At 43.9% G+C, this 24,570-nt stretch overlaps 2 protein-coding genes and 1 pseudogene across 5 annotated transcripts in view; all 3 read right to left on the bottom strand.

Annotated features, from left to right (window-relative positions):
• Nucleotides 1-355: 355 nt before the first annotated feature.
• On the bottom strand, nucleotides 356-12,501 carry C15H10orf53 (chromosome 15 C10orf53 homolog). Of its 4 annotated transcripts, none has more exons than XM_027586991.1 (4): nucleotides 12,405-12,501; nucleotides 2,487-2,606; nucleotides 1,603-2,023; nucleotides 356-1,398 (listed from the first exon to the last, which is right to left on the bottom strand). In XM_027586991.1, exons 1-3 carry the CDS (start codon nucleotides 12,499-12,501, stop codon nucleotides 1,959-1,961), a joined length of 282 nt encoding a protein of 93 aa, XP_027442792.1. In that variant the 3' UTR covers nucleotides 356-1,398; nucleotides 1,603-1,958. The 4 variants fall into 4 exon arrangements, with proteins under 4 accessions (XP_027442792.1, XP_027442810.1, XP_027442802.1 ...); XM_027587009.1 differs by having other exon boundaries at nucleotides 1,851-2,023; XM_027587001.1 differs by having other exon boundaries at nucleotides 356-1,199; nucleotides 1,851-2,023.
• Nucleotides 12,502-16,489: 3,988 nt separating this feature from the next.
• Nucleotides 16,490-22,603, bottom strand: LOC113920388 (annotated as a pseudogene).
• Nucleotides 20,003-24,570, bottom strand: part of CHAT (choline O-acetyltransferase) — a 48,617-nt gene continuing 44,049 nt past the window's right edge. The window contains exon 14 of the mRNA XM_027586980.1: nucleotides 20,003-23,056. Coding sequence (XP_027442781.1) covers nucleotides 22,787-23,056 — 270 coding nt within the window. The 3' untranslated portion in view covers nucleotides 20,003-22,786. The remainder of the gene's footprint in view (nucleotides 23,057-24,570) is intronic.

The raw sequence follows: 24,570 nt of genomic DNA, 5'->3' as shown, positions 1-24,570 counted from the left end.
AGGAGGGGGCAAAGTCCTTGGAGCCGAAGTTACTGCACTGAATGCAGATGGGAAACTTGCAATTTTATTTCTTAGAAAAAGTTACGGCAGTGAAAGTAGGAATCATTGTTCAAGGAGGAGGAAATTTCCTGATTCATGATAGAATGCTTAGACAAGGGACACCTGGGTGGCTCCGTCGGTTAAGCGTCTGCCTTCGGCTCAGGTCATGACCCCAGGGTCCTGGGACCGAGCCCCACATCAGGCTCCTTGCTCAGCGGGGAGCCTGCTTCTCCCTCTCCTGCCGCTCCCCCTGCTTGTGAGCTCTCTCTCTCTGACAAATAAATAAATAAAATCTTAAAAAAAAAAGAATGCTTAGACAAATGTTTTAATCACACAGGAAGAGGATCAACATAAAATGTTAAATTAAAAAACAGATACATAATTGGGTACATACAATGTGATCTTGAATGAGTGAAATCAATTTCTCTGTTTATCTATCTCCTAATGAATAATCAGACATAAATCAAAGAAAACCAAATTGAAATATACCAAAACGTTATCAGGTTTGTACTTTATCCTCACCTATATTTTTCCATTTTACTGTAATGAAAATGTATTTCTCTTGGAGTAAAATGTTCATACGAAAGCAGAATGCTACCTCTATAATAACTTAAACTGGTCTTTGAGAAAGAGGGACTAAATCGAGGGTTACTAAAGGCACGTGAAAACCGGCACCCGGCACCAGGAGGAAAGTTTTTTAGCCTCAGGTTCTCAGCGAGGATGATTAAATATTTCCAGAGTCCTAAGTGATGGTAATCTCTGAATGAAACCTGGTAAGTGAAGCTTGGGCTGAAAATGAAAATTACATCCCCCTTCTCCTCACATACGAGAGAGAACTTGTACAGTGGTTTCATCGCCTCCCAGATGGCGTTGGAAGTTCTGGGGTGCAGGGGGCTTGAGGCCACCAGGAGGGATGGAAAGGGTGGCTCCCCAGGTACAGGGAAACCACAGGGAGCAGGGTGGCTGCCTTCCTGGGGGGGTGTGTGCTCCGAGCCCTGAAAGCTCCGTGCTTTCACCAGGGTGCCCAGAGTCTTCCCTCTTTCTCCTATTTCTCTGCCAAGGTGTGATGCCTTTTTACCACGACCTCACACTGAACGTCATCAGATCAATATCTGCATTTCTCTATAGAAGAACGTGTGCTACCGTCGGGTGTCTCGGACCTGCAAGTACAAAGAACATCATGTTGACATGGCTGATTTTTACACTGACCATAACTGAAATCCCTCCTTAACTCCGCAAGGCTGTGTTTTCCCCCAGACAAATAAGGAGCCGCATCTTCTGCCCTGTGTTCTTCTGGGCCCTCTTCAGAGTGGCTCGTTGGACTGGCGAATGCAAAACAAGGCAGATAATTTTCTTGTTCTAAAGAATAATAAATGATTTGGCTTTAGGTACGTGTATATGAACATTTAAAATATGATTGCCCTGGGAGCAAGAAACCAACCTGTAGAGATAGCCGGGTTTCCAAATAACGACATTAACTTTTGGTTCAGATTTTCAAGGGCCCCCTATTCTCCCTCCCTGCTCCCCCTTCCACCCAGTCTTTAATTCTAGCTCTTTACTTACTATAGAATGGACTCTCAGATGCTTCTGGCAAACTCTGTGTTATTAGGACGGGATGGCGCTTTGTTATTAGATTGCATTTTATTATTTCCTTCAGCTCAATGTGTACCTGATAGATATTGGAGGGCTCTCCCTGTGGGTTGAGATTGAAAGATGCTGCAAATGGTGTTTATTATTTGTGTGGGCCCTGCTTCTGTGCAGCCGGGTGAGAGACACTGTGCTGGGCAGGCTGAAGGACAGGCTGGCGTTACCTGGATTGCTAGAGCCTTCAAAACCTAGAGCTGCTTTTGTTTGCTGCATAGAAGGGCCGGAAGCAGTGGCTGTTCTGTTGACTTCAGATGCCTGTTCGGACGAGGAGATCAGTAGGCATTTAGGACGGCTATCCTGGCCTCTTCACACAGCGGGTCTAGTTTACCATCACCTCCTAGGGAAATAGGTATGATTTTCTTTCGGCCAGTTTTCTATACAATGTCATGTCATAGAAGACACGGCTTCCACTAGAGGTCAAGTCTCAAAGTACACAGGCACGTCAATTGTTAACTAGCCTTTAACAGAGTATGAGTGGATTGCACAAGCTTTTATTTCTGAGCAGAGTGTGGGAGGCGTGATGCCAGCCTGCATCTAGGGCTAAAACTTCATCTTTCTTTCTGTCCCTCTTTTGTTTCCAGTGTCCTGGGAAGAACTCCAGAGCATTAAGCACTTAACTCTGTGTGATTTAGGATGTGCTCATGCATGTAACACAGAGAAGAGGGTTTTGAGGAAGAATTTAAGACACAGAAAAAAACCCAACTTGAATCTGGGCATAGCCCACTGGCCACTTCCACTTGAAATCGAGCATGCTTCCCAGAAGGCAAAGTGCTGGTTGGGAGCAGTGCTGAAGGACTTACCAAACTCCAAGTCTTTGATGTTACAGTGGAAGACAATTTCTTCGTTCACCATGAGTTCTACCACATTCCAGTCTTCTGTCTTCTCTAGGATGACCTTGTGTCCATCTCTGGTCAACACAGCTGCAAAAGATGGAGAGGGATGTGGGTAACATGGGGACAGGCTCTAGATTAACCTGATATGCAGATGTCTTCCTGGATGGTGGCAGCTGACTTGTTCTCCAGTTGCTCCTGGCTTAACTCAGCTGTGCTGGTGGGTACCTACCTGGTGCTGGCCCAGATGTGCCTCACCTTTGCTGGCAGGTGCAGCTAGGGACCTGAGCAATTCAGGTTTTGGTTACAATTTGCCTCAGACCCATAGGATGTGTGAAAAATATGAGATGTCTCTAGGAAGAGTTTTTGAACTTTTCTTATAGAGATGATGCTCAATGTTGGAAGGGATGTGGGGAATCAGGTGACTTCTTATCCCGTGGGTGGAAAAATAAATTGGTCACCTTTCTGGAGGTAATTTGGCAGTACAGGCTGAAAGCCTCAAAAGCCTCAAGAAAATGTAGAATTACAAAATGAACTAAACTCTGGCCTGGGAAATTGCACTTGTAAGAAAGTCTCCTCAGGAAAAATAAGAAATTCAGGCAGACTTTTGTAACAAGATGTTCCTTTCTGCAGTACTACAATAGAAAATACTTTGAATGGCCTACTGTCCCAATCACAAGAGGATGGTCAAGCAAATGATGGTAGGTCCATACGATGAGGTTTTATTCAAACATTTCAAAAGATGTTTATGAATTTTTTAAATAGCAAGAAAAATATTTGTAACATAAGCAAGCAATCAGGGTGTATATATATATGTATATATATATATATAGTATCTATGAAAATATATCTTTAATACTAATTAAAATATGTATATGTAATAGGAAAAGAAAAAGAAATAGTGGGTATATCTCTGTGGTAATAGTATGTGAAACCTCTTTCTCTTTATTCTTTCAGCATTTTCCAGATTTTCTATAATAATAAGAAACAAAATGCCTTTTTTTTTTTTAAAGCTAATGAGCTAAACTTTAGAAGCTGCTTTTTGGTTATCACTTCCCTAGAGATCAGCCATGGAAAAGTTTTAGATCTATCCTCTATTGTGGAAATCCAAAAATAAATGCATTTAGGTGAAATGATGTGCATTGACCATCTTGGGGTTCTGTTTTCTCTAACACGTCTCTCCTCAGTTTTCTTAATATGTCCACTGTGTAACATTGGTGGTAGAGTCAATGTGCTAAACCACCGTCTTTGATGGTCTTCATACATTGGTGGGAATTTTGGTTAAGATGGGAAGATGAATCAGAGGAAGGTCATGTTTTGGTTTTTTTTTTTTTTAAGTCTTAGAATTTCAATCAGTCTTATGTGCAGAAAAGCAGACAGTTATGTCGGTTAATTGCATTTAATTACAGAGACAATTGCTGTTTTAAAATGTTGGTGTGTCCACTTCTTCATCTTTCAATCAGTTCAAGAACATCCAGCCCCAACTGTGAACATTTTAATTGCGTGATTTTAATTTCACTTCTGGAAAGGAACTTCAGAGAGTAACTCAGTGAGGATCTCCATTAACAAGATAGTGCTCCTCAGGCACCCAGTGGTGGCCCTAATTGACCCTGTATCAGCTAACGCCTCTCTCTACGGAACACCCGCCTCTTCTTCTCTGACATATTTATGTTACTGTATCCTGTTTAAGTGTCCTGTCTTAAACATCTTTGGAGGAAGGCACTCAGCTTGGACCAATGACTTGTTTAAATGAAGCGGTCCATGCAGTTTGGGATGGCCAGTGGATCTGGGGATCAGACACTCTCCCAGCAGCACCCCCTCAGGAGTGGGGACGTGTCACCTGAGAGGGAAAAGCTGCAGGTGAGTGGGTGGGAGGCAATTTGGCCTCCAGGACCTTGGCTTTGCTTTGTCAGAAGATGCTCCTGGGAAATGGATTTCAATTTGATAGAAAGAAATCAGGAACAAACCAGTTTCTCCATTCCCACCCCATCTCTGGAGACAAGGTGTTGCCTCTCTCCTACTCACACACAACATCTACTCTGTAAGGCCTGGGGGTTCTAGAGAAAAGGAGGCACGGGTTCTGTGTGGCCCACTGTGACTGCAGTGTAAGTGAGGAGGGGCTCTGCAGGAGGAGCCCCTGAGAAGCTGTGCACCGCGCAGCCTGCCACAGCACTTTCCTTTTGTACAGGGCAGGGCCCTGTCTGACTGAGTCTCATGGACCACCTGGGTTTGGGGTTTGCTTTATGAGAATAGCAGTCCTCCTTCATGGCCAAGTGTATCTAAGAAACAGGACTTGATGCACCAAATAACCTACCCTATGGAAGTCGGTGGTGCCAAATAATGAGAGTCTGCCTCATACCTGAGCCAATGAAGCCCGACAGGAAGAAATCCTCTTAAGAGAATATATCGGCCTTCACTTCACCTTCTAAATGGTTTGCAAAGCATGGGCTTTTGGGGCCTTTGAGGGCACATGTCTCCCTCACTGACCATAAACCACCCTACCCCCAAACCCAGTGCCCGGGGTTAAAACAGCTTGTTAAATAAACAAGCTCAATGTAATGATGCTGGGTACCTCCAATGACTCTTTTGGACACTGAGCGAACTAAGTCTGATTCTTATGAAAGCAATGAGCCACTTCAGAGTCCACATCCTATATTCATCCTCAGGACACCTGTCCCCTTCTTATCCGTCCAGACTGTGACGAGCCCGGCTACAGGGTGGTCAGCGTGGGCTTAAGGGATCAAACTTGGAGAAGCACCAGAATTCCTGCGGCTCATCCAAATGCCACCTCTCTACATGGAGGCCCCATTTTTTCCTATGAGCTGCTATGGGGTTGTCTAGTCAAAGAAAGGTCAGATAAATAGACTCCATGCAACAAAGTCTTTCCAAAGGCAGTGGCTAAACTCCGGCATAAATCAACCAGAAGCCGTAAGGCCACCCACAGAATGCCTGCCTCTTTGAAGTGGCACCTCATTCTTCAAGGGGGATCTGGGTAAAATGAAGGGACACGGAAAAGCCTCCCTCTTCTCAGCGCGGGCACCATCTGGGAGTGATTTAAACACAGCTAGCTCGGAAGTCACAGCAAACAGACAGGCAGGCATCTCCCCCTCCTCTGCTCGGCCCAGTTGCAAAGCTTATGACAATTAATGTGTGCAGCTAATGCGCAGCTAGGGACGGGAGAATGGCACAGAGAGCATCTTAGCTAAATAAGGGCGGATCCTATCTTTCTGGGTCGGTTTCAATTCCTTTTCGTTCCTTTTAGCAGGTCATTTGGCATACTTCATTCGGGACAGCAGACAAGGAGCAACGATGGCCAGGGAATTACTTTGGACTTGCTGTTAAGCATTAGATAGTTTAATTTCATCAATATTGAGGCCATAGTAGAGACATTTTTGCTGAACTGTTATAATTTGTGGGTAATAAGGAATGAACAAAAGTGTTCAGATTCCTTAAGGCATGGTAAGTTCAGGAAAGATCAGGCATATTTCCAAAGCCAGCAGGGCTTTGGGACATGTTAAAGGGCTATGATTTTCAAAGAGACGTACAGAACTGAGATGCAGATTTTACAGAGGAGGACGTGCAAATACACCACTCTGTGCTTGGTGTGATTGACTCTAAAGTGGTGGAGGGAGTGGGGGACAGGGAGAGGAGCAGATCCTTGCTTTTGTTAGCACCCTGGCATTTGTCAGCAGCCCTCAGGAAGTGCTGGCTGCTGACATTATATGAATTATCATTCAGGGATACACAAACTAACTTTAAAAATCAACCACCTGCTGGTAGCTTGCAATGCTCGTCTCCTTCAGCCATAAAAATTCTCCCCTTGATCTTCTCAAGATACTCCTTCCCCTCCCCTACTGTGGGAAGAGCTGCTTATGCTCTTGGCTTCCTCATCTCTCCCTGCTTTTCCATCTCCTGCTGATGGAGGCTTCAGCCCACCTTCTCTTGACCCTGTGCTCTCAGAGGTGGGGAACAATTGGCACACTCAGTGGCTCACTCAGTTCTCCCTGCCCCTCTTAGCAGATTGACACTCGGACTTACCTCCTTTCTTACTTCTTTAAAATACTTTTTGGGGTGCCTGTGTGGCTCCATCTGTTAAGCGTCTGCCTTCAGCTCAGGTCATGATCTCAGGGTCTTGGGATCAAGTTCCGCATTGGGCTCCCTGCTCGGCTGGAAGCCTGCTTCTCCCTCTGCTGCTCCCCCCTCCCTTCGTGCTCACTCTCTCTCCCCCTCTCTCTCTCTCAAAAATAAATAAAATCTTAAATAGATAAAGAAAGAAAGAAAAGAAAATACTTTTGCTGGTTAAAAAAAACCCAAACTATTTTGAACTCTAAAATTTTATCAGATTATAAATGTAATGCAGACCCACGATTTTTTAAAAACCTTGAAATTATAGGACAAAAACTGTTAAATCACCATATCCATCCCTCTCCCCTTCTCTTTGTCATTTTCAAGGGAAATGGAATCACAGTGTAGGTGGAATTCAGGAACACAACTTATTCCCTCACCGCTGTGTTGTGGTGATCCTGCCCTATCAATATACATGGATCTGCTGTACTGCATTTCATGGGATGGATGGACTGCAATTTATTTAAGCCAGTTCTTTCTCTGGTTGTTCTCAATTTTTCACTATCAGCAAGAACATTGCAGAAAACATTCCTGGGCATGCCTCTGTACATGTGTGAGTATATATATATATATATATATATATATATATATATATATATATATGTATATATATACTCGAAAGAGACTGAGCAATGGAGTAGCTGGGTTCTACAATACATGGTTAAATTTTAAGACACAGTCAAGTTGCCCTCTGAAGTTTCTGTGCCATCTTGCCGTCTCATTGCAAGTCTTTGAGAACACTTTTTTCTATGTCGTTCATCAACCATGAATTCATCTTTTTCTAGAAATGACTCCTACTTAACAGTTTGGTGCCCATTAGCCATTTTCTTCTTGAAATCCTCATCTCACTGGCCTCCTTTGCTCTGGGTTCTTTCCTATCTCTGCGCCCCTCAGAGGGGCTACTGCTGTTCACCCCTTTCCTTGCTTTCTCCCCAAGTCTCACCTCCTGTGGATCCAGTGTTCAGCTCCATTCAGGTTTATTTTAACTCATGTTTATTGACCCTTTAGATGTACCTAGCATAGGGACACCTCGATGGCTCATTCGGTTGAGTGTCTGACTCTTGGCTTCAGCTCAGATCATGATCTCAGCGTCCTGGGCTTGAGCCCCGCATCGGGCTCCCTGCTCAGTGGGGAGTCTGCTTCTCCCTCTCCCTCTCCTTTTCCCACTCCCCCTGCTTGTGCTTGCCCTCTCTCTCTCTCTGTCAAATAAATAAATAAAATCTTAAAAAAAAAAAGGAAGGAATGGAGATAAGGAAGAGGGGCAGAGGGAGGTGTTGACATTTTCAACGGGGAAGCTCAAGATGTGCCTGTGGATGAAGGTGACTTTTGAGAAACACCCAGGGGCCATGAGAGAGCGAAGGGACCAGGCAGGGATCTGGAGAAAGAGCATTCCAGGTGGAGCAACGGCCAAGCCCCAAGACCAAAGTGCACCAGGGGTGTTCAAAGGCCAGTGAGGAGGACAGTGTGGCTGCAGTGGAGTGAGTGAGGGGAAAGGATGGGGAGTGGTGGGGGAAATGAGGTCAGGGAGGACCCTAGGAGCCTGGAAGGCCACTGTCAGCCTTTGTCTTCTCCCTTGAGTGAGCTGGGAGCCCCCAGGATGTTCTTTGGAGGCACAGGCTCTGTGCTGACTCAAGTTTAAAGGCATCACCTGGCTTTGGTGCTGAGGACGGACTGCAGGGGACAAGGGTGGCCACAGGGAGCTCAGGGGAGAGGCCAGGGCACTGGTCCAGGCAGGAGATGATGGTGGTTGTGATGAGTGTGAGGCAAAGAGAGGACAGAAAGATGCCTGTGACACGAACAGACATTTCTGCAAAGACAACATCCACATGGCCAACAGACACATGATAAAGTGCTCAACATCGCTCAGCATCAGGGAAATCCAAATCAAAACCTCGATGAGATACCACCTCACACCAGTCAGAATGGCTAGAATAACAAGTCAGGAAATGACAGATGTTGGCAAGGATGTGGAGAAAAGGGAACCCTCCTACACTGTTGGGAATGCAAGCTGGTGCAACCACTCTGGAAAACAGTATGGAGGTTCCTCAAAGAGTTAAAAATAGAGCTACCCTATGACCCAGCAACTGCACTACTAGGTATTTATCCAAAGGATACAAACATAGTGATCCGAAGGGGCATATGCACCCCAATGGTTATAGCAGCAATGTCCACAGTAGCCAAACCCAGAAAGAGCCCAGATGTCCATTGATGGATGAATGGATAAAGAAGATGTGGTGTATGTATACACTACAGTAATATGGAATATTACTCAGCCATCAAAAAGAATGAACTCTGGCCATTTGCAACAACCTGGATGGAACTAGAGAGGATTATGCTAAGTGAAATAAGTCAGGCAGGAAAGACAAACACCATATGATTTCACTCATATGTGGAATTTAAAAAACAAACAGATGAACATAGGGGAAGGGAAGGAAAAATAAAATAAGATGAAAACAGACAGGAAGGCAAACCATAAGACTCTTAATTCTAGAAAACAAACTGAGGGTCGCTGGAAGGGAGGTGGGGGGGATGGGGTAACTGGGTGATGGGCATTAAGAGGGGCACATGATGTACTGAGCACTGGATGTTATATGCAACTGATGAATCACTAAATTCTACCTCTGAAACTAATAATACACTATATGGTAACTAAATTGAATTTAAATAAAAAATAAAAAAAGAAAGAAAGATGCCTGCGAGCCTTTTGGCCTGAGTAACTGAAAGACTGGAGCTGTGTGCACTGAGATGAGGAGAATGCAGGAGGGGTTGGAGGGGGCTGGGTATTAAGAGGTCAGTTTAGAGACTTTGGACATATTAGCCTGAGATGCCTACCAACCATCCCAGTGACAATGAGAGGTCCTGACTGGAGAGATAAGTTTGGTAGTTATTAGCAGATAGATGTTATTTAAAGTCACAACTACTGGGGCGCTTGGGTGGCTCGGTTGGTTGAGCGTCTGCCTTCGGCTTGGATTGTGATCCTGGGGTCCTGGCATTGAGCCCTGAGTCGGGCTCTGAGCAGGGAGCCACTTCTCCCTCTCCCACTCCCCCTGTTTGTGCTCTCTCACTCTCTGTCAAATAAATAAATAAATAAATAAATAAAATCTTAAAAAAAAAGTCAAAACTACTTCTGACTCTAGTAGTCTTTAGTAGTCAGGTAGTCTTGTCTTTCCCCTGAACTTCAGAACTTCATTTCTAATCTCTTAATATTTCTTAATAATTTGTTTTCTCTCACTTCCCCTCCCCAAATCTCTTCTTACAGAATTGGCCTCTTAAGGCACATCCTTAATCTCATCATTCTTTAGCTCAAGAAATGTTGCTGGCTCCCTGTTTGAGATGGCATAGGCTTGCAGGCCCCTTGCGAGCCAGGGTCATTCAAGGACTGCAGTGAGAGTTAGGAAAGCCAGGCAAACCTGAGCAAGGAGGAGAAAATGTTCTCTTCTCCTTATCTCATGTTGCAAGTTCTGAATGCCTGGATCTGCAAGAAGTGGCTCTTGCCTAGATTAGAGGCGTCCCTCCTTAGGACAACAACATGCTGTCTCCAGAGGAAGGGTGGCTGAGAGAATTCTTTAATGTATCTTTCTTCAAGGATGTTAGTTTAATCCCAGTATGTGTGAAAGTACATATTGTTATGCTTACCTGATTGCTGCAAGTATATAGCTGTGTGGAAAATAAACGACAGCATGCAGTTGCAAGTGCTGCCTTTGCTCTGCATCCCCTGTGTCCCGGTGATTTCGCGACCCTTACCCAGGGACCCCAACGCACTAGACATTGACACCTGTTGTCAAGGGTAAAACAGGCCTGACTCTCTCGTTGCATAACATCCTCCAGCCTGACCCAGCTGCTTGCTGCTCCCCAGCATGCCCCACGAAGCTCCCTCCTCCCCTTCCTAGTAATGCCCCTGCCCTGGAGTAGTAAGACTAATGCTTGTTGAGCACTTACTATGTGCAGGAATGATATTCATGACTGTGTGCATTTTCCCATTGGAATCTCACATCAGTGAGGTAGGAATCTGCTCCCATTTTACCAGTAGGTAAACTGAGGCTCAGAAAGGTAAAATAACTTGATCTTGACTTTGGCCACACAGCTACTAAATGGTGGAGACGAATTCAAAAGGAGATTGGTTGGACTTCAGAGTCCTTGTGCTTAATCTCTGCTCTGCCATCAGTGTCAAGAAAGCAAGTAGGAGACAAGTGACCAGAGGTGATCAGTTGAGTCAATGGGATTTGTGTGCAAACTATATGGGAAGTCCTCCTCCCCCCGCCTCAATACTTGTAAATTGTGCGTTGTAACAACTGCTTATTTATGCATTCTCCTCTAATATAAATCTTGGTATGGAAATGATCTAGTTGAACTCTATACAGTCATGCAGATTATGGCAGCAGCAAGAGACATAATTAAAAAGGGTCTGCAGACAGCAGCAAAATGGCAGAGTAGGCACTCCAAACTCCCGTTTCTCCACAGAGAAGTTAAAAAAACCACCAGAAACTGTGAGAACCCACTTTGTCAGAACTCTGGAAAATAGTCAAAGTTGGCAAAAGAGTAAATGCTGAGTCAAGACAAAGGCAACTTGAAAGTGGTAAGAAAGCTTTGTGACCTCTTGCCCTTGCCCCACCTCCTCCCTGGTTTGCTGGCAGCCTTGAAGACAGCAGCCCCTGTCCCCCGTGTGGGCCCTGGTTCCTGAGTCTAGAGGGAGCAGAGCACACCTTGTTTGCAAATTCCTGTGTTTGTCTCTGCTGCCCTGTCTGGGGGCTACCTCAAGGACTGGCACAAGGCCCTTGTCTCTGTTTCACCTAATGCAGAACGCACACAGGGTGGAAAAGCCGTGGGCAGCACGCGGGCAAATGAAAAATGCATAGCTGTCTGGGCAAAAGACTGTTGAGACATACAACGAACCTCATGAAGCCTGAGAGAGAAAGTGGCGAGAAGGTTTCGTTGGGACATTAGAGCATTTTAAGGCACTGAAGACTCAGTCCTGGGCTCTCTTCTCTTTCTGTATGTTGTCCCCAAGTCCATGACTCAGACTTTTCTATCTCTAGCTCAGGCTTTTTCTCTGAACTCCAGAACTGCAGAGCCAACTCAATACCTCCATCTATGTAGCCGAAAACACATGGAGTTTAAGATGGCCAGAAAGGAACATGGTCCTCCAAATTTCGGTCCCTCCGTCTGGCATGCTTTTTCTTCTCTTTACCCGGTTATTTTCTCCTTGCTCTTTAAAGCTCAACTCAAGTAAAATTCTAGTGAATAAACCTTTCCAGATCTCCCCTTCTCCCCTCCAATTATGGCCAGTGGCGGGTCCCACTATGCTTATGTTCCTCTGTCGGAGGCCCAGGCACAACTGTCAACTAGTAGTCAACAATGAGAAGGTCACTTGAAGGCCACCTATCTTTGTTCCCCAGTGTGTCTCCAGTACCTGGAAGAGTGTCCAACATACATTAGGTGCTCAGGAAAGGTTTGTTGCATGATTGAATGCTGAAAGTATAGATTCTCCACCATTTTCCAGCCATATGACCTTGGAAAAGTCACTTAGTGTTCTTGATCTTCAGTTTCTCAATGCCTAGAGCAGAGTATGTAATCCCTCCTATCCAAATAACTTGTGTAAACTGCCTGGTCCCCAGTGGGAAGACTTTCTGCAGGTTATGGACTAGGTCAGAGTCTGAGGAAGGAAGGAGGTAGAGGCAGAGGGCACAGTCTCCACCCGTGTTCAGAGGCTGGGGTGCACCTGGGCACATGGAGTTGGGTGGCCTCCGTCGCTCGGCTGCCCACCTTGCAGGCCCTCCAGGCGGAAGGTGCGGTACTCCACAGCCAGGCCGACTGCACTGTACGGCCCGTAGCGAACGATGACCACCGCGTCCTTCGGCATGGCTGGCCGCTAGCACCCGCTAAAGCGCAACACACACTGCTAGGCAACAGCTCTGCAGGCCGTTGGGAGTGGGTGTGGCCACGTGGGGTGGGCGGGGCCAGGGCGGGTAGGGGTGGGACCTGAGGGTCCTTGCCCCATGTCCCATGCTGGGTGCCTGTGTGGGAGCCCGGGATGAGAAACGTCCCTTTCTGGATATCTGCACCACCACCTCTGGGGTATAAGAAAGGTGTGGTGGTAGTCAGAGGCGACTTGCCTTCTCACTCTGACTGCCAGGTAAACGGGGCATTTCTGCCGGTGTGGCAAGTGTTAATGATAAATAGCAGTAGCCAATATTTATAGCCGGTTACAGAAAGTATGTGTCAGGTGACTTGCTAAGCACTTTCCAGATATTATTTCATTTAGTCATTTTACTATCCTTATGAAGTAGGTTGTATTTTGTAATTTTGTATTTACAAAACTGAGGTCCAGAAGGGGCCAAGCAACCTTCCAAGGCAAGCCAGGGGTGTAGGAGGCTGGAAACCCTTGTAAGGTACCTGTCTGTAGGTTTCTTTTTATTTATCTTGCCTGGGATTTGTTGAGATACTTGAAACTGAATTTAAGTCCTTCATCTGTTTTTGGAAAAATGTGGGTCATTATCTCTTCTCATATTGCTTCTGGTTCCACTTTCTCACCTTTCAGGGACTTCAGTTAAATGTATGTTATACCTTCTGATCGTATTCTTTACGTCTCTTCTATGTTTTTCTCTTTTCATTCTTCTTTTGGATTATATGTGTATATGTGTGCATACATCATTCATTTTTACTGATAATCCAGTTTGCTAATTTTCTCTGTAGCCATGTCTTAACTGCTATTAAAGTCATCAATATGGTTTTTTTTCAGTTATTTATTTTTTTAGTTCTAGAATTTTAGTTTGATCCTTTTTCAAACCTGCTGTGCTACCTTTTACAGTTCTCAGTTTCTTGCCAAGGTTTTTACGTTTGAGGTTATCTTCTTGGTCATAGTAAAGATACTTATTCTGTAGTCTGTGTTTGAGAATTCCACTCTCTGGAGACCCTGCATGTCTGTTTCTGTTGTAATTTCTGCTGGTGTCTGCTTATTTTGTCTAGAGTTCTTGGTTTACTTTAATTGTGTACCGGACATTGTATTAGAAAAATTATTTGTAGGAACAATTTGAGGCCAAGTGTGAAATTATCTTCCTCTATAGAAGACTTTTTTTTTTTCCCACTGCTTGCCAGTTCCTGGTAACACCAGCAACCCAAGATCATCTTCATACAATTTCAGGCTTGAGATTATCTGAGCCATCCAGATGGCTTGAAACTGGGCTGCAGGCTATGTGGAGGTTGGTTCATTTATATTTTATCCTCATTCCTGCCCCAAAGAGGGTGGTAGCTTGCCAGGATTGGCAAGGATTCCCCCTGGGCAGTGTTGGACTCCAATTTTTGTATGCCTAACTCTGCAAAGACTCAAAAATTGCATCTCATCTTCTAGGTTGCCTAGTCAAGATCACTAAATAGCCCCAGAGTAAAAGCATCTCTAGTGCTATGCTGATCTTGATCTAGTAAGCTCTTTTATGATTTTAAGAAGATTTAAAAATATATATATGCCAGGGGCACCGGGGTGGCTCAGTCGGTTGAGCATCTGCTTCTTGGTTTTGGCTCACGTCATGATCTCAGGGTCGTGGCATTGAGCCTCATGTTGGGCTCCACGCCCAGTGGGGAGTCTGCTTGAGATTCTCTCCTTCCCTCTCCATCTGCCTCTTCCCCTGCTCCCTCTCTCTCTCTCTCAAATAAATAAATAAATAAATAAATAAATCTTTAAAAAGTATACATATATGCCAGATTTTTAAAGATGTCTTCTGTAGGAAGCTTTGTCTGAATTAACTAGTCTACTATTATCAGAGGCAGAAGATTCCCTGTTGAGAGTTTTGCTGGAGTTACATTGAATCTAGAGATCAGTTTGGGGAACATTAACATCTTTCTAAGGCCTTCATATTCATTAGCTTGAAATACCTCTCCTTTATTTAGATCTTCTTTCAATACATTGATATTTGTATTATAATTATAATTATCTGTATATAGATCTTATGTCTTTTGTTAGATTTATTGCTAGGTTCTTTTATAAATCACGTATTTTGCATTGTGATTTTATTGTTTGTTACTGGTGTATAAAATAAAATTGACTTTTATATTTTGATTTTATATAAGCAACTTTGATTTTTTAATTGATTTGTTAATTTATTTACAGATTCTTTTGGATTTTCTATATGAATAATCACAGTCTGCAAATGATGATAGCTTTTTTCTTTTATTAAGCCTTTCTTTCTTTTTCTTCTTATTTTATTGCACAAGCTAGAACCTCTAGTGCAATGATGAATAGAAGTAGAAATAGTGCATATCCTCTCTTTGCTCTACATTTCCCTTTTTAGGATGATGTATATTGTATGTTTTATGTAGATGTTCTATGTCAAGCTAATTTCTTTTCTACTTCCTTTTACAGTGGGTTTTTAAAAATTTAGGAATGCCTGTTGAATTTTACTGAATGCATTTTAATGATCTATTAGAGTGGTCCTATATTTTTATTCTTTAAGCTGTTCATGAGTAAATAACATTTAGCTATTTTCTTTTTTTTAAGTTTTTATTTTAATTTCAGGTGCTTAACATACAGTGTCATATTAGTTTCAGGTGTACAATATAGTGATTCAACACTTCCATACGTCACCCGGTGCTCATCATCCAATATTAAACTACCTTGCATTCTTGGATAAACCTGACTGGCTCATGGGTGTATTATCTTTTTTATATACTGTTAGAATTTGTTTGCTACTGTTTCATTTAGGATTTCTAGATACTAATGCATGAAGAAAATGGACCTTTAGTTTTTCGTTATTGGATGTCCAAGTCTGGTTTGGATATTAAAGTTATACTACCTTCAAAGAATAATAAATAAAGGAGTATATAAAAAGACGGAATATCCCCTTATTGATTTTATATACAATTGAAAGACCACTTCTTTGAATGTTTGCTAGGACATGTCTACAGAATTTTACGTCCCCCTCCCTACTTTCTTTTCTAAGTGGGAAGATTTTAAATTACTGTTTCAGTTCATTTAAGATTTATAAGGTTGTCCAGAAATTTTATTTATTCTTTCATTAGTTTTAGAAAGTTATATTTTCCTAGAATTTTTATCTAAGTTTTCAAATTTACTGGCATAAAGTAGTTGATGTATTTCTGGCTATCATTATGGTATCCACTGTAGCTGTAGCAACCTTTTATTCATTATATTATTTATTTCTGAATTTCTCTTTTTTTAAATTGGTTTTACCAGAGACTTGTCTATTTTGTTATTCTTTTCAAAGAGGCAACTTTAAAAAATATTTATCATATTATATTTTAATTATGAGTTTATCAGTGTCCCATTAGATTGGGGGCTCCTTGAAAGCCAGCCACTGTTGCATTCATTTTGCCTTGAAGTATGTAACAAATTATTTGCTAAAAGAATAATGAACAATATTTCTATTCAAATCGTATGTATTTATCCACAATTTCTGAGTGTTAAATCTCCAAATATTCTATAAGCTGATTTAAAATGCTTAAATTCGAGGGGCGCCTGGGTGGCTCAGTCATTAAGCGTCTGCCTTCGGCTTGGGCTCGTGACCCCAGGATCCTGGGATGGAGCCCTGCCTCAGGTTCCCTGCTCCGCGGGAAACCTGCTTCTCCCTCTCCCTCTGACCCTCCTCCCTGCTTGTGTTCCCTCTCTCGCTGTGTCTCTCTCTGTCAAATAAATAAAATCTTTAAAAAAAAAAGAGAGAATGATGTTCTAAAAAAAATAAAATAAATACTCAAATTCAAAGAAGAAACTTATACCAAAGCATTGTTTTAGCCTGTGTTAAATCATCTTTAAAATTTGTAGCTTTGAGGCAGTCTATTATAAAAAGCTGGCACTCATATACCTAAACTAAGAAGAACTTAAAATTCATCACACACTTACTTCAATTTTTAGCTTGACCTTCTTGTAAATCTTTAGCTTCATTGACTTGGGTTGCTATATAAGGAGATCCTCCCTTGTCTGGGTGATTTAAAAGCATAATTTATCGGTGAACATCTCCTATTTTTTCTTTATTGGCAGTAGGACTTACGCCTAGTATTTTTTTTTTAAAGATTTTATTTATTTATTTGACAGAGAGAGAGATAGAGAGATCACAAGTAGGCAGAGTGGCAGGCAGAGGCAGAAGGAGAAGCAGGTTCCCCACTGAGCAAGGAGCCCGATGTGGGACTCGATTCCAGGACCCTGGGATCATGACCTGAGCCGAAGGCAGACCCTTACCTGACTGGTCACCCAGGCGTAACTAGCTTATGCCTAGTATTAATGCTGCTTTTCATTTTGTCATTTTGGGTTCAAACACATCTCTATCATAGCCACCACTAGAGGCAGATTTGGGTAGAATTTGAAAAACTAGTTTTACTTGAGGCTCCGTATGTTTCGTGGCTTGCCAGACATAATGGTCTGCAAATCCTACAGCAGCAATGGTCAGTCCAACGGTTACCACTGTACTGGCCCTGACTCTGGCTCGGCTCCCCAGCCTCCACTGAGTGTGTGGTCAAAGAACCCACTTTTCCTTTGGTTAGCTTCTCAGTTATTTTTTGTTTTATCCTTCATTAATAGTTGTCTTACCTTTGTTACTTTCTTTGAGTTTACTGTTCCTTCTATTTTCCTTGAGTTTACTGTCTGACTCTTTTTCTTACTTTGTAATTTACACTTAGCTCATCAATTTTCAGTCTTGCTTCTTTTCTGATGTAAGTATTTTAAGGTAAAAATTTTCCTCAAAGCATCAGTTTTGCTGTACCCAGAGGTTTTGATATAAGGTATCTTTATTATCATTCTGATCGAAGTATTTCTAAATTTCCATTATTATTTCTTCTTTGACCCAAGAATTTTAGAATAACGTATTTCTTTGATTCTGGAATATTCCTAATGATTTCCTCTTTGAATAGTGCTTTCCCCCATTCTCTCTAATCTCTTCTTCCTGAACTGCTACATGTATCTTTTCTGTATTTTTATTTCTTTATAATGTTAAACATATCAATTTTATAGCTTCTCTCTGACTCATCTATTCTCTCCGGTCTTTGTGTTATTGATTCTCCTGTTTGTTTTATCTGCTGCTTTCCCTCCTGTGTTCCTGTGAGCCATTTGTATTTTCTGACTGTGAGTTCATCTTTAATAGAATGTTTTCTCTGTCTGGATGTTTGGTGTTTCCAGGCTTGTGGAAAGTGGTGGTTTTGGATTTGATTCTGCTGTGGCCCTTTGGATCTTACTGACCCAGGAAATTAAAAAAAAAAAAAATTATTGGCTTAGAATTCTTGCTTTACAAATAAGTTGTATAAACTCAGACTGCACATCTACAAATGGCACAAATTCTTTTTCTCTTGATTTGTTTTTTTTATTATGTTATGCTAATCACCATACGTTATATCATTAGTTTTTGATGTAGTGTTCCATAATTCATTGTTTGCGTATAACACCCAGTGCTCCATGAAGTACGTGCCCTCTTTAATACCCATCACCAGGCTAACCCATCTCCCCACTGCCCCCTAGAACCCTCAGTTTGTTTCTCAGTGTCCATAGTCTCTCATGGTTCGTCTCCCCCTCCAATTTCCCCCTTCATTCTTTCCTTCCTGCTGTCTTCTTCTTCTTCTTCTTCTTTTTTAACATATAATGTGTTATACAAATGGCACAAATTTATAAATTTGTTCCTCAATGCTCCCCTGGGCTGATGGGAAGAGTTTTTCTAGTCTTTTTTTTTTTTTTTTTTTTTAAGGATTGGGACACCTCTATGGGGTTCTGGTTTTGTGCAGAATTTAGCTCCATCTCCCACCTTGCAGGGGCTGAGGTCATGTTCTCTCAACTTGCAAGGGTGGTAAATCCTGCTGTCAGCCACTGGAGTTTGTGTCTGGTCTGACACAACTCTAGCTCCTGCTCACTGCTCTGTTTTGGACATTCTTTTTTCTGTAATAATGAGGATTTATTTTCTTTCTTTTGAACTTGATTACATAGTTAAAAAAAATTTCTCTTTGTGCATATGTTTTTATAGGTGGAGGGGACCCTTCTGCATCCATTCAGTCTCCCATTTTGCTGCTCCTTAATATAAGAAATAGAGATCAAGAACAGAACTCTGGGTGTCCAGTGACATATGAGGGACAGAAATAGGAAGTGAAATCCCACAAGGAGATGGAAGAAACAGTAGGAATAGAACAAGAAGAGAGCTGGTCTTTAGGAAACAGGGAGAACAGCTTTTAGAAAGGTCCTCTTATGTGATGTGAGGCCAGCTTTTCCCAGGGATGGCTTATTGTTCATCCTGCAGACTTGAGAGGCCTCTTTGGAAGGAAAACTCAGAGAAATATAAAAGGAGGGAGATCGGCTGAATTTATAAAGGGAATGCAAGGCACTGGTTCTCCCCCCACTACCAAGGAGAACTGCTTAGGATTAATTTGGGAACTTCTGGATGTTTGTGTGGGAGGGAATCTTCTCTGGGAGGGACTCTTCTCCACCTTTTTGGCTAAATGTGCCAACATCCATCCCACAGGACCTCCAGAGACAACAAGGAGGGGTTGCATTATTTTGTATGTTGGGGGCTGGCTTGCCTGTTTGTACCCTTCTCTGTCTATTGTCTTCATCTTGTTAATTTAGGGCCACGTGTGATATATGTGATAAATAAGAGTAAACCCGCTTTACTTGGATCTTGTTCCTTCCTAACCCCACCATTCCTCCTGGAATATTCTTAGCCATTCTCTTTTTGAATAATGCCTCTTCTGCATCCCAGTGACACAAATTCATACACTTTAAGGTTCCTTTTAGGCTCTGATTGGAAAGCATTTGGGCTTCCATTTGGAGGAAACTCGGTTCCGGTTCTGTGGATTTTTGTGGCTGCAGAGGGAGTCTTGCAGCTTGGAATGTATCTTTGGACTGTGCAGAGTGAAGCAGCCCATGTGCAGGGAACTGAGTCTGCAGTAAGAGGCTTTGACATCACTTTCTAAGTTTTCAAACAAGGATCATCTATGTCAGCTCACCACAACCCTGGAAGTGGGTGGTGCTGATATCAACATCCTCATTTTATAGACGAAGAAATAGGGCTAGAGAGGTGAAGTCAGAGATCCCCAAATTTAGAGACAGAACTGGATTTATTGTCCAGACATCCCATCTCTGAGCCTGGTGCTTTTCCCTCCGCTCCATTCTCTCTATGCATGTTTGTGCAGGCCAACCTGATCACAAACAGCCCATGAAGCCTCTCTGCCCCTCACCCTTTCCCCATGCCACACATGAGGAGAGACTAAATTCCTTCCTCCCTTTCCCTCCTGGCCCCTGTATCTTTCAGACATCCACCATTGCTGCTGACAGACCTCAGACAATGCCAAACGAATCGCTGACCCGGTTCACAGAACTTATAACAAAATTTGTATACAATTTCTGTTTAGAAACAATGGCTACCACCATCTTTCTTGGCATTACTTTTTATTGAATACGGACTTACGGTCTTTAAATATTTTGAATATAGTGCTTTCAATATACAGTTCTTTAGTAATACATATATTTCTTTAAAGCACAAAACTATAACTTAAAATTGGAAGGCTATAAATACACATGTATATATTGCCATAAATCTAGAACAATTTTATAAAAATAGAACTCAAATGTCAACTTTATATATTTTGGCAACTTAGCAGTATTGTAAGGTGGCCAAAAGCATGTTTATTATGCATCACTGCCCCAAAGTGACGGTCTGCAGCTTTCATTTTCCATCTCTTTGGGAACACTTGGAACAGTCTCCATTACCAGGATCCCCCCGAGATGCCCATGGCCATGGCTCAGCATTGCCTTTGCATAAAGACTCAGTGCATCCACCTGTTCTTGGAGGGGGAAGACCAGCTTCCAGATTCTTCCTCAGAAAGAGGAGGTGTTCCCTCCTGCCAAATGTACACAATCCTACACTTCTTGAAGCCCTCACAGTGTATGGTTGATATCTGAATATACAGAGTCAGTTTCCTTTCCCCTATGCTCAGAGAATGATACATGTGAGTTTGGTTCTTTCAAATCAGTGTAAAAAGTTCAAAACAAATTCACTTGAACAGGGCCTGCTGGAGTAACATCATCCTGATGGTGGACACCAGTGTCCCCACCTGCTTGTGCGAGGCTCTTTACACATGTGCTCTACAGTCCTCACAGTCTTGCAAGGTCAGGATGTTCTTGTCCCCATTTGATGATGGAGGGAATTGAGTGTCTGGGCATTTAAGTCTCTTGGTTAAGGTCAATGGGGTTACCTGACCCTCAAACCAGAGCTCTCTGTCTGCCCAGAAATCCATGGAAGGAAACCAGAAGAGAACTCAGATCTGTACTGTGGTCATTTGAAGAGACAAGTGGCTTTGGGTCAACTTACAGCAGGGGGACAGTAGTTCCCCAGATATTCCCAAGACTCCTGGGCTGCAACTTCCCAAGGGGGCTGGAAGGAGGACATCTGTGGAAGGAGTATGGACGTAGAGACCAATGATTTTGAAGGGCAGTGTCAGAATCTCCCAGATCATCCAACAGAAACCCTCAATCTAAAACCAGGGCTCAAGGAATTTACTGCTTGGGCCTGTTTGTGTTTTCAAAGAACTGAGCAAAGGTCATAATGCCAGCTGCCCCCATCTCAGCCCTGCCTTCAATAGAGGTCAAAGTGCAGAAAGCTTGCACAGTGGCCCAGAGGGACTTGTGCAGGGTCCCTGGGCCAGAGTGCAGTGCGAGTGGGGCGAGGGGGCCTTGTCAGAACTCCCCTGCAGGTTGCACAGCAGAACTCAGTGGCGAGAGTCAAGCTCTGTACCTCCTCTGGACAGAGACAGGCTGCCTCAGCTATTTGCAGTTTTGATTTTCTGGTTGCTTTCCCACTCCTTTGCCTTTTGAGATTTACCATAAAAATATTCCCCGATGGGAAGTGCTTTTCCTATCTCCTTGATGATCGCAATCTCTCAGGACAAACTTAACTTTGGCTCTGTGCACGGCCTGCCCCTCCAACAGGGCTGACTCTGGACATAGCTCTTCCCTCCTCCTGGCCCTGCTCCCCACCAGCTGTCTCCTCAAACCTGCTCCCCCCTCCCCCCTGCCAGGCCAGGGAGAGCCCTGCTCTGCACTTGTCCACATGGGGTTTAGTTAGAATCCCTAGATAACATCTTCCACCTGCTATCCGCAGGTGTCCTGCTTGGGCCACTGAGATCATTTTCTGAAATTAATGTCGCAGTGGTTTTCTTAGAAGCCTCTCTTAAGAATGAATAAAACAAAACAAATAAGCAATGACAGAAAATCCCCAAAGCAACCCTCTCTCTTCTCCTCTAGAAGGCAGATCACCTATAAGGGGGATGATTCCCGTGAAGGGGAGTGGGGAAGCGACCAGAAAAAATGCTAGTGGCAGGATTCTTGGGGAAGTGGACTGGTCCTCCCTCCCCATCCCTGCTGCTTGGCGGGCATCGTGCTGTTTCCTCATCCCGGCCTGTCGCTGATGCCCCCGGGGAGGCCGAGCAACACGATGCCCACACAATGGTGGATGATTCTTTCCCCCCTCTCGGAAGAGCAGGACCAGATTTTCCCCGAACTCAATGGAAGGCTGCCCCTGGGAGATGAAAGGAGAAATGTGTTTTGGGGCCTGGGGCACTGTATTTTAAATTAACTCTGTGTGTGTGTGTGTCTGTGTGTGTGGAGGGGACGGGGTGTTTGCAGCCCTGTACAGCTCAGTGCAGGTCATTCTGAATGTCAGGAAGACACTGCTTCAAATCTGAAAGCAATGCCCCCTACTCCTCCCCCAAAGAAAAGAGGTATTGACCTGGGGTTAGCCTCTTTCTTTGTGATTCATGTAGGTACACTGCATGTAATAGGGTGACTCATTCTTTTGTTGGGCAAAACATTACCTGGACACACTAGGTCCTGCTAGAGAAGCAAACACCCCCATTAAGTTTCTGAGGCCATGGAGGGAAGGTGGTGTAGACTTGCCCACCTCCCCAAGGCTACCTCAGAGCCAGGCCTGGCTTACTTCCCAGTACACAGGCCAGAGGGCAGTTTGGCAAATAAGGACAATCCCCATGCCTAATGAGGGACACTTTCCTCCTCACGCTCCTGCTTTGCGTGATGCCTCCGTGTGGTCTCTGGGTTGGGCCCTGAGGACAGGAGCTACTGAAAGCTAGGGAGAGGGTTGGGGGTAGGGGTTTGGCAGGGTCTGGCGGCAGCAGAATGCTGGGTTTGGGGACGTGGAACCTAGTGGCAGAAGTCAAGGTTGGTGTCCCTCGATGGGCCTTGTTGCTTTTTCTTTTGTTGCCAGTGGCTTGCCCACTGTAGACTGTGGTGGACTGCAGAGGCCCCTCATTTCAGTGAGGCTTTCTTCCACTGCTTTCGCAAACTTGGTAGAAGAGGTTTCTTTGCAGCCATGAAAGCTGGAGATGCAGAAAAGGATGCTCTCTGGCTGGGGGTTGTAGCAGACCCCGTACCCATCAGGTACCACAGGACCATAGCAGCAAAACATCTCCATGGTTGTGGGCACCTGGAGGAGAGGACAGGTCAGAAGCTGCTGGTTCTGAAAAGTAAGCCTGTGGACTTGCTAGAATACAGGGCGTTTCAACAACCCCGAGGCCTCGAGAGGATATTTACTTCTCTATTTTCCACCTGGGTGTCTGACTGAATTAACCAAATGAACCAATAGCTTCAGCATGGATGGCCACAGCCAGAGTCAGAAAGACAAACCCACCTAACTGCAATGATATCCAAAGAAGAGAGTCCATAAGCCACTCCCTGGTGGGAAATCTGCTCTACTTGTGGAGTCAAAATCCCCCAGAGTGACCTGTGCTGGGTCTCAGGCTGAGCATCTCCTTCACCTGGGGGCTGTTTGAGGCACTGAGGCAATAGGGGTAATTTACTGAATGGTACCCTGGTGGCACCCCACAGTTAGATGGCTTCCCAGAGGGAGTAATTTATGAACAGAAGGAAATCTGGCCTGTCTTCTCTGTCAATTTTCCCCACATCCTTAATTACTGTCAGGATTGCTTGGCTGGTCTGATTTTCTCCCCACAACCCGGCCATGCACAATTACCCAGCATTGGGCATTTCAAAGATTGCCATCAACTGGAGTTTTCCTTATGCACCTAATACATTTTGAATTCAGAGTGCTGAGATTTTGTAATCAGAGTCACAAATCAGGAAAATGTGTCTCTGAAGGCATTCAAGCCATAAATGTTGATTTCCAGTTGGGAGAAAGAAAAAACACCAAACCACCACACCCCCAAATTCACTTTCTTAGCTGGTCTTCAGGGGAAAAATAGAACACATTCTTGGGTAGTTGCAGGGTGGGGTTTGTTTTTAAACCCAAGGTTTCGGGCGCTGTGTAGTCGGGCCTTCAGAAATGACACTGGCTGTTTTAATGGGGCAGAACAAACCATTAGTCTTGTTAATAGAGTCACCTCATTGTCAGATAAATTTGCTGTGCAACAGCTGAAGGCCGTAAAACCGTTCCAAAGCACTTTTTGCCCATGGATGGTTTCCTGAAGAATTTATGTTGTTGTGCCCTGCCCTCGTTTACTTCCGTCTGTGCACTCACTGCTGTAATGACAACATCAAATTACTGAGTGGGCTTTTATTCTCAAACACAACTTGATCAGCCCCTCTCATTGCCCACGTCCAGCCCTTAGCAGATGAGGCAGAGTTTTAGTCAACTGACGTTTGGGGGGTTCTTTTCTTTCCTAAACCACTGCACTTCTCGAATGGATTTCTTTTCTTTTCTTTTTTTTTTTTAGGATTTGATTTATTTGTTTGACAGAGAGAGGCACGGTGAGAAAGGGAACACGAGCAGGGGGCATGGGAGAGGGAGAAGCAGGCTTCCCACCGAGCAGGGAGCCCGATGTGGGGCTCGATCCCAGGACTCTGGGATCATGACCTGAGCTGAAGGCAGACGCTTAATGACTGAGCCACCCAGGCGCCCCTCGAGTGGATTTCATTCTGTCTTTATCACAGAGGTCCTCCAACAGAACAGGCTTTTAGGGGATGCTGGGCTGGCCGCTGATC

The sequence above is a fragment of the Zalophus californianus genome, chromosome 15 (assembly GCF_009762305.2).
Source record: "Zalophus californianus isolate mZalCal1 chromosome 15, mZalCal1.pri.v2, whole genome shotgun sequence".
NCBI lineage: Eukaryota > Metazoa > Chordata > Mammalia > Carnivora > Otariidae > Zalophus > Zalophus californianus.
This window is presented reverse-complemented; position numbering and strand designations above follow the sequence as displayed.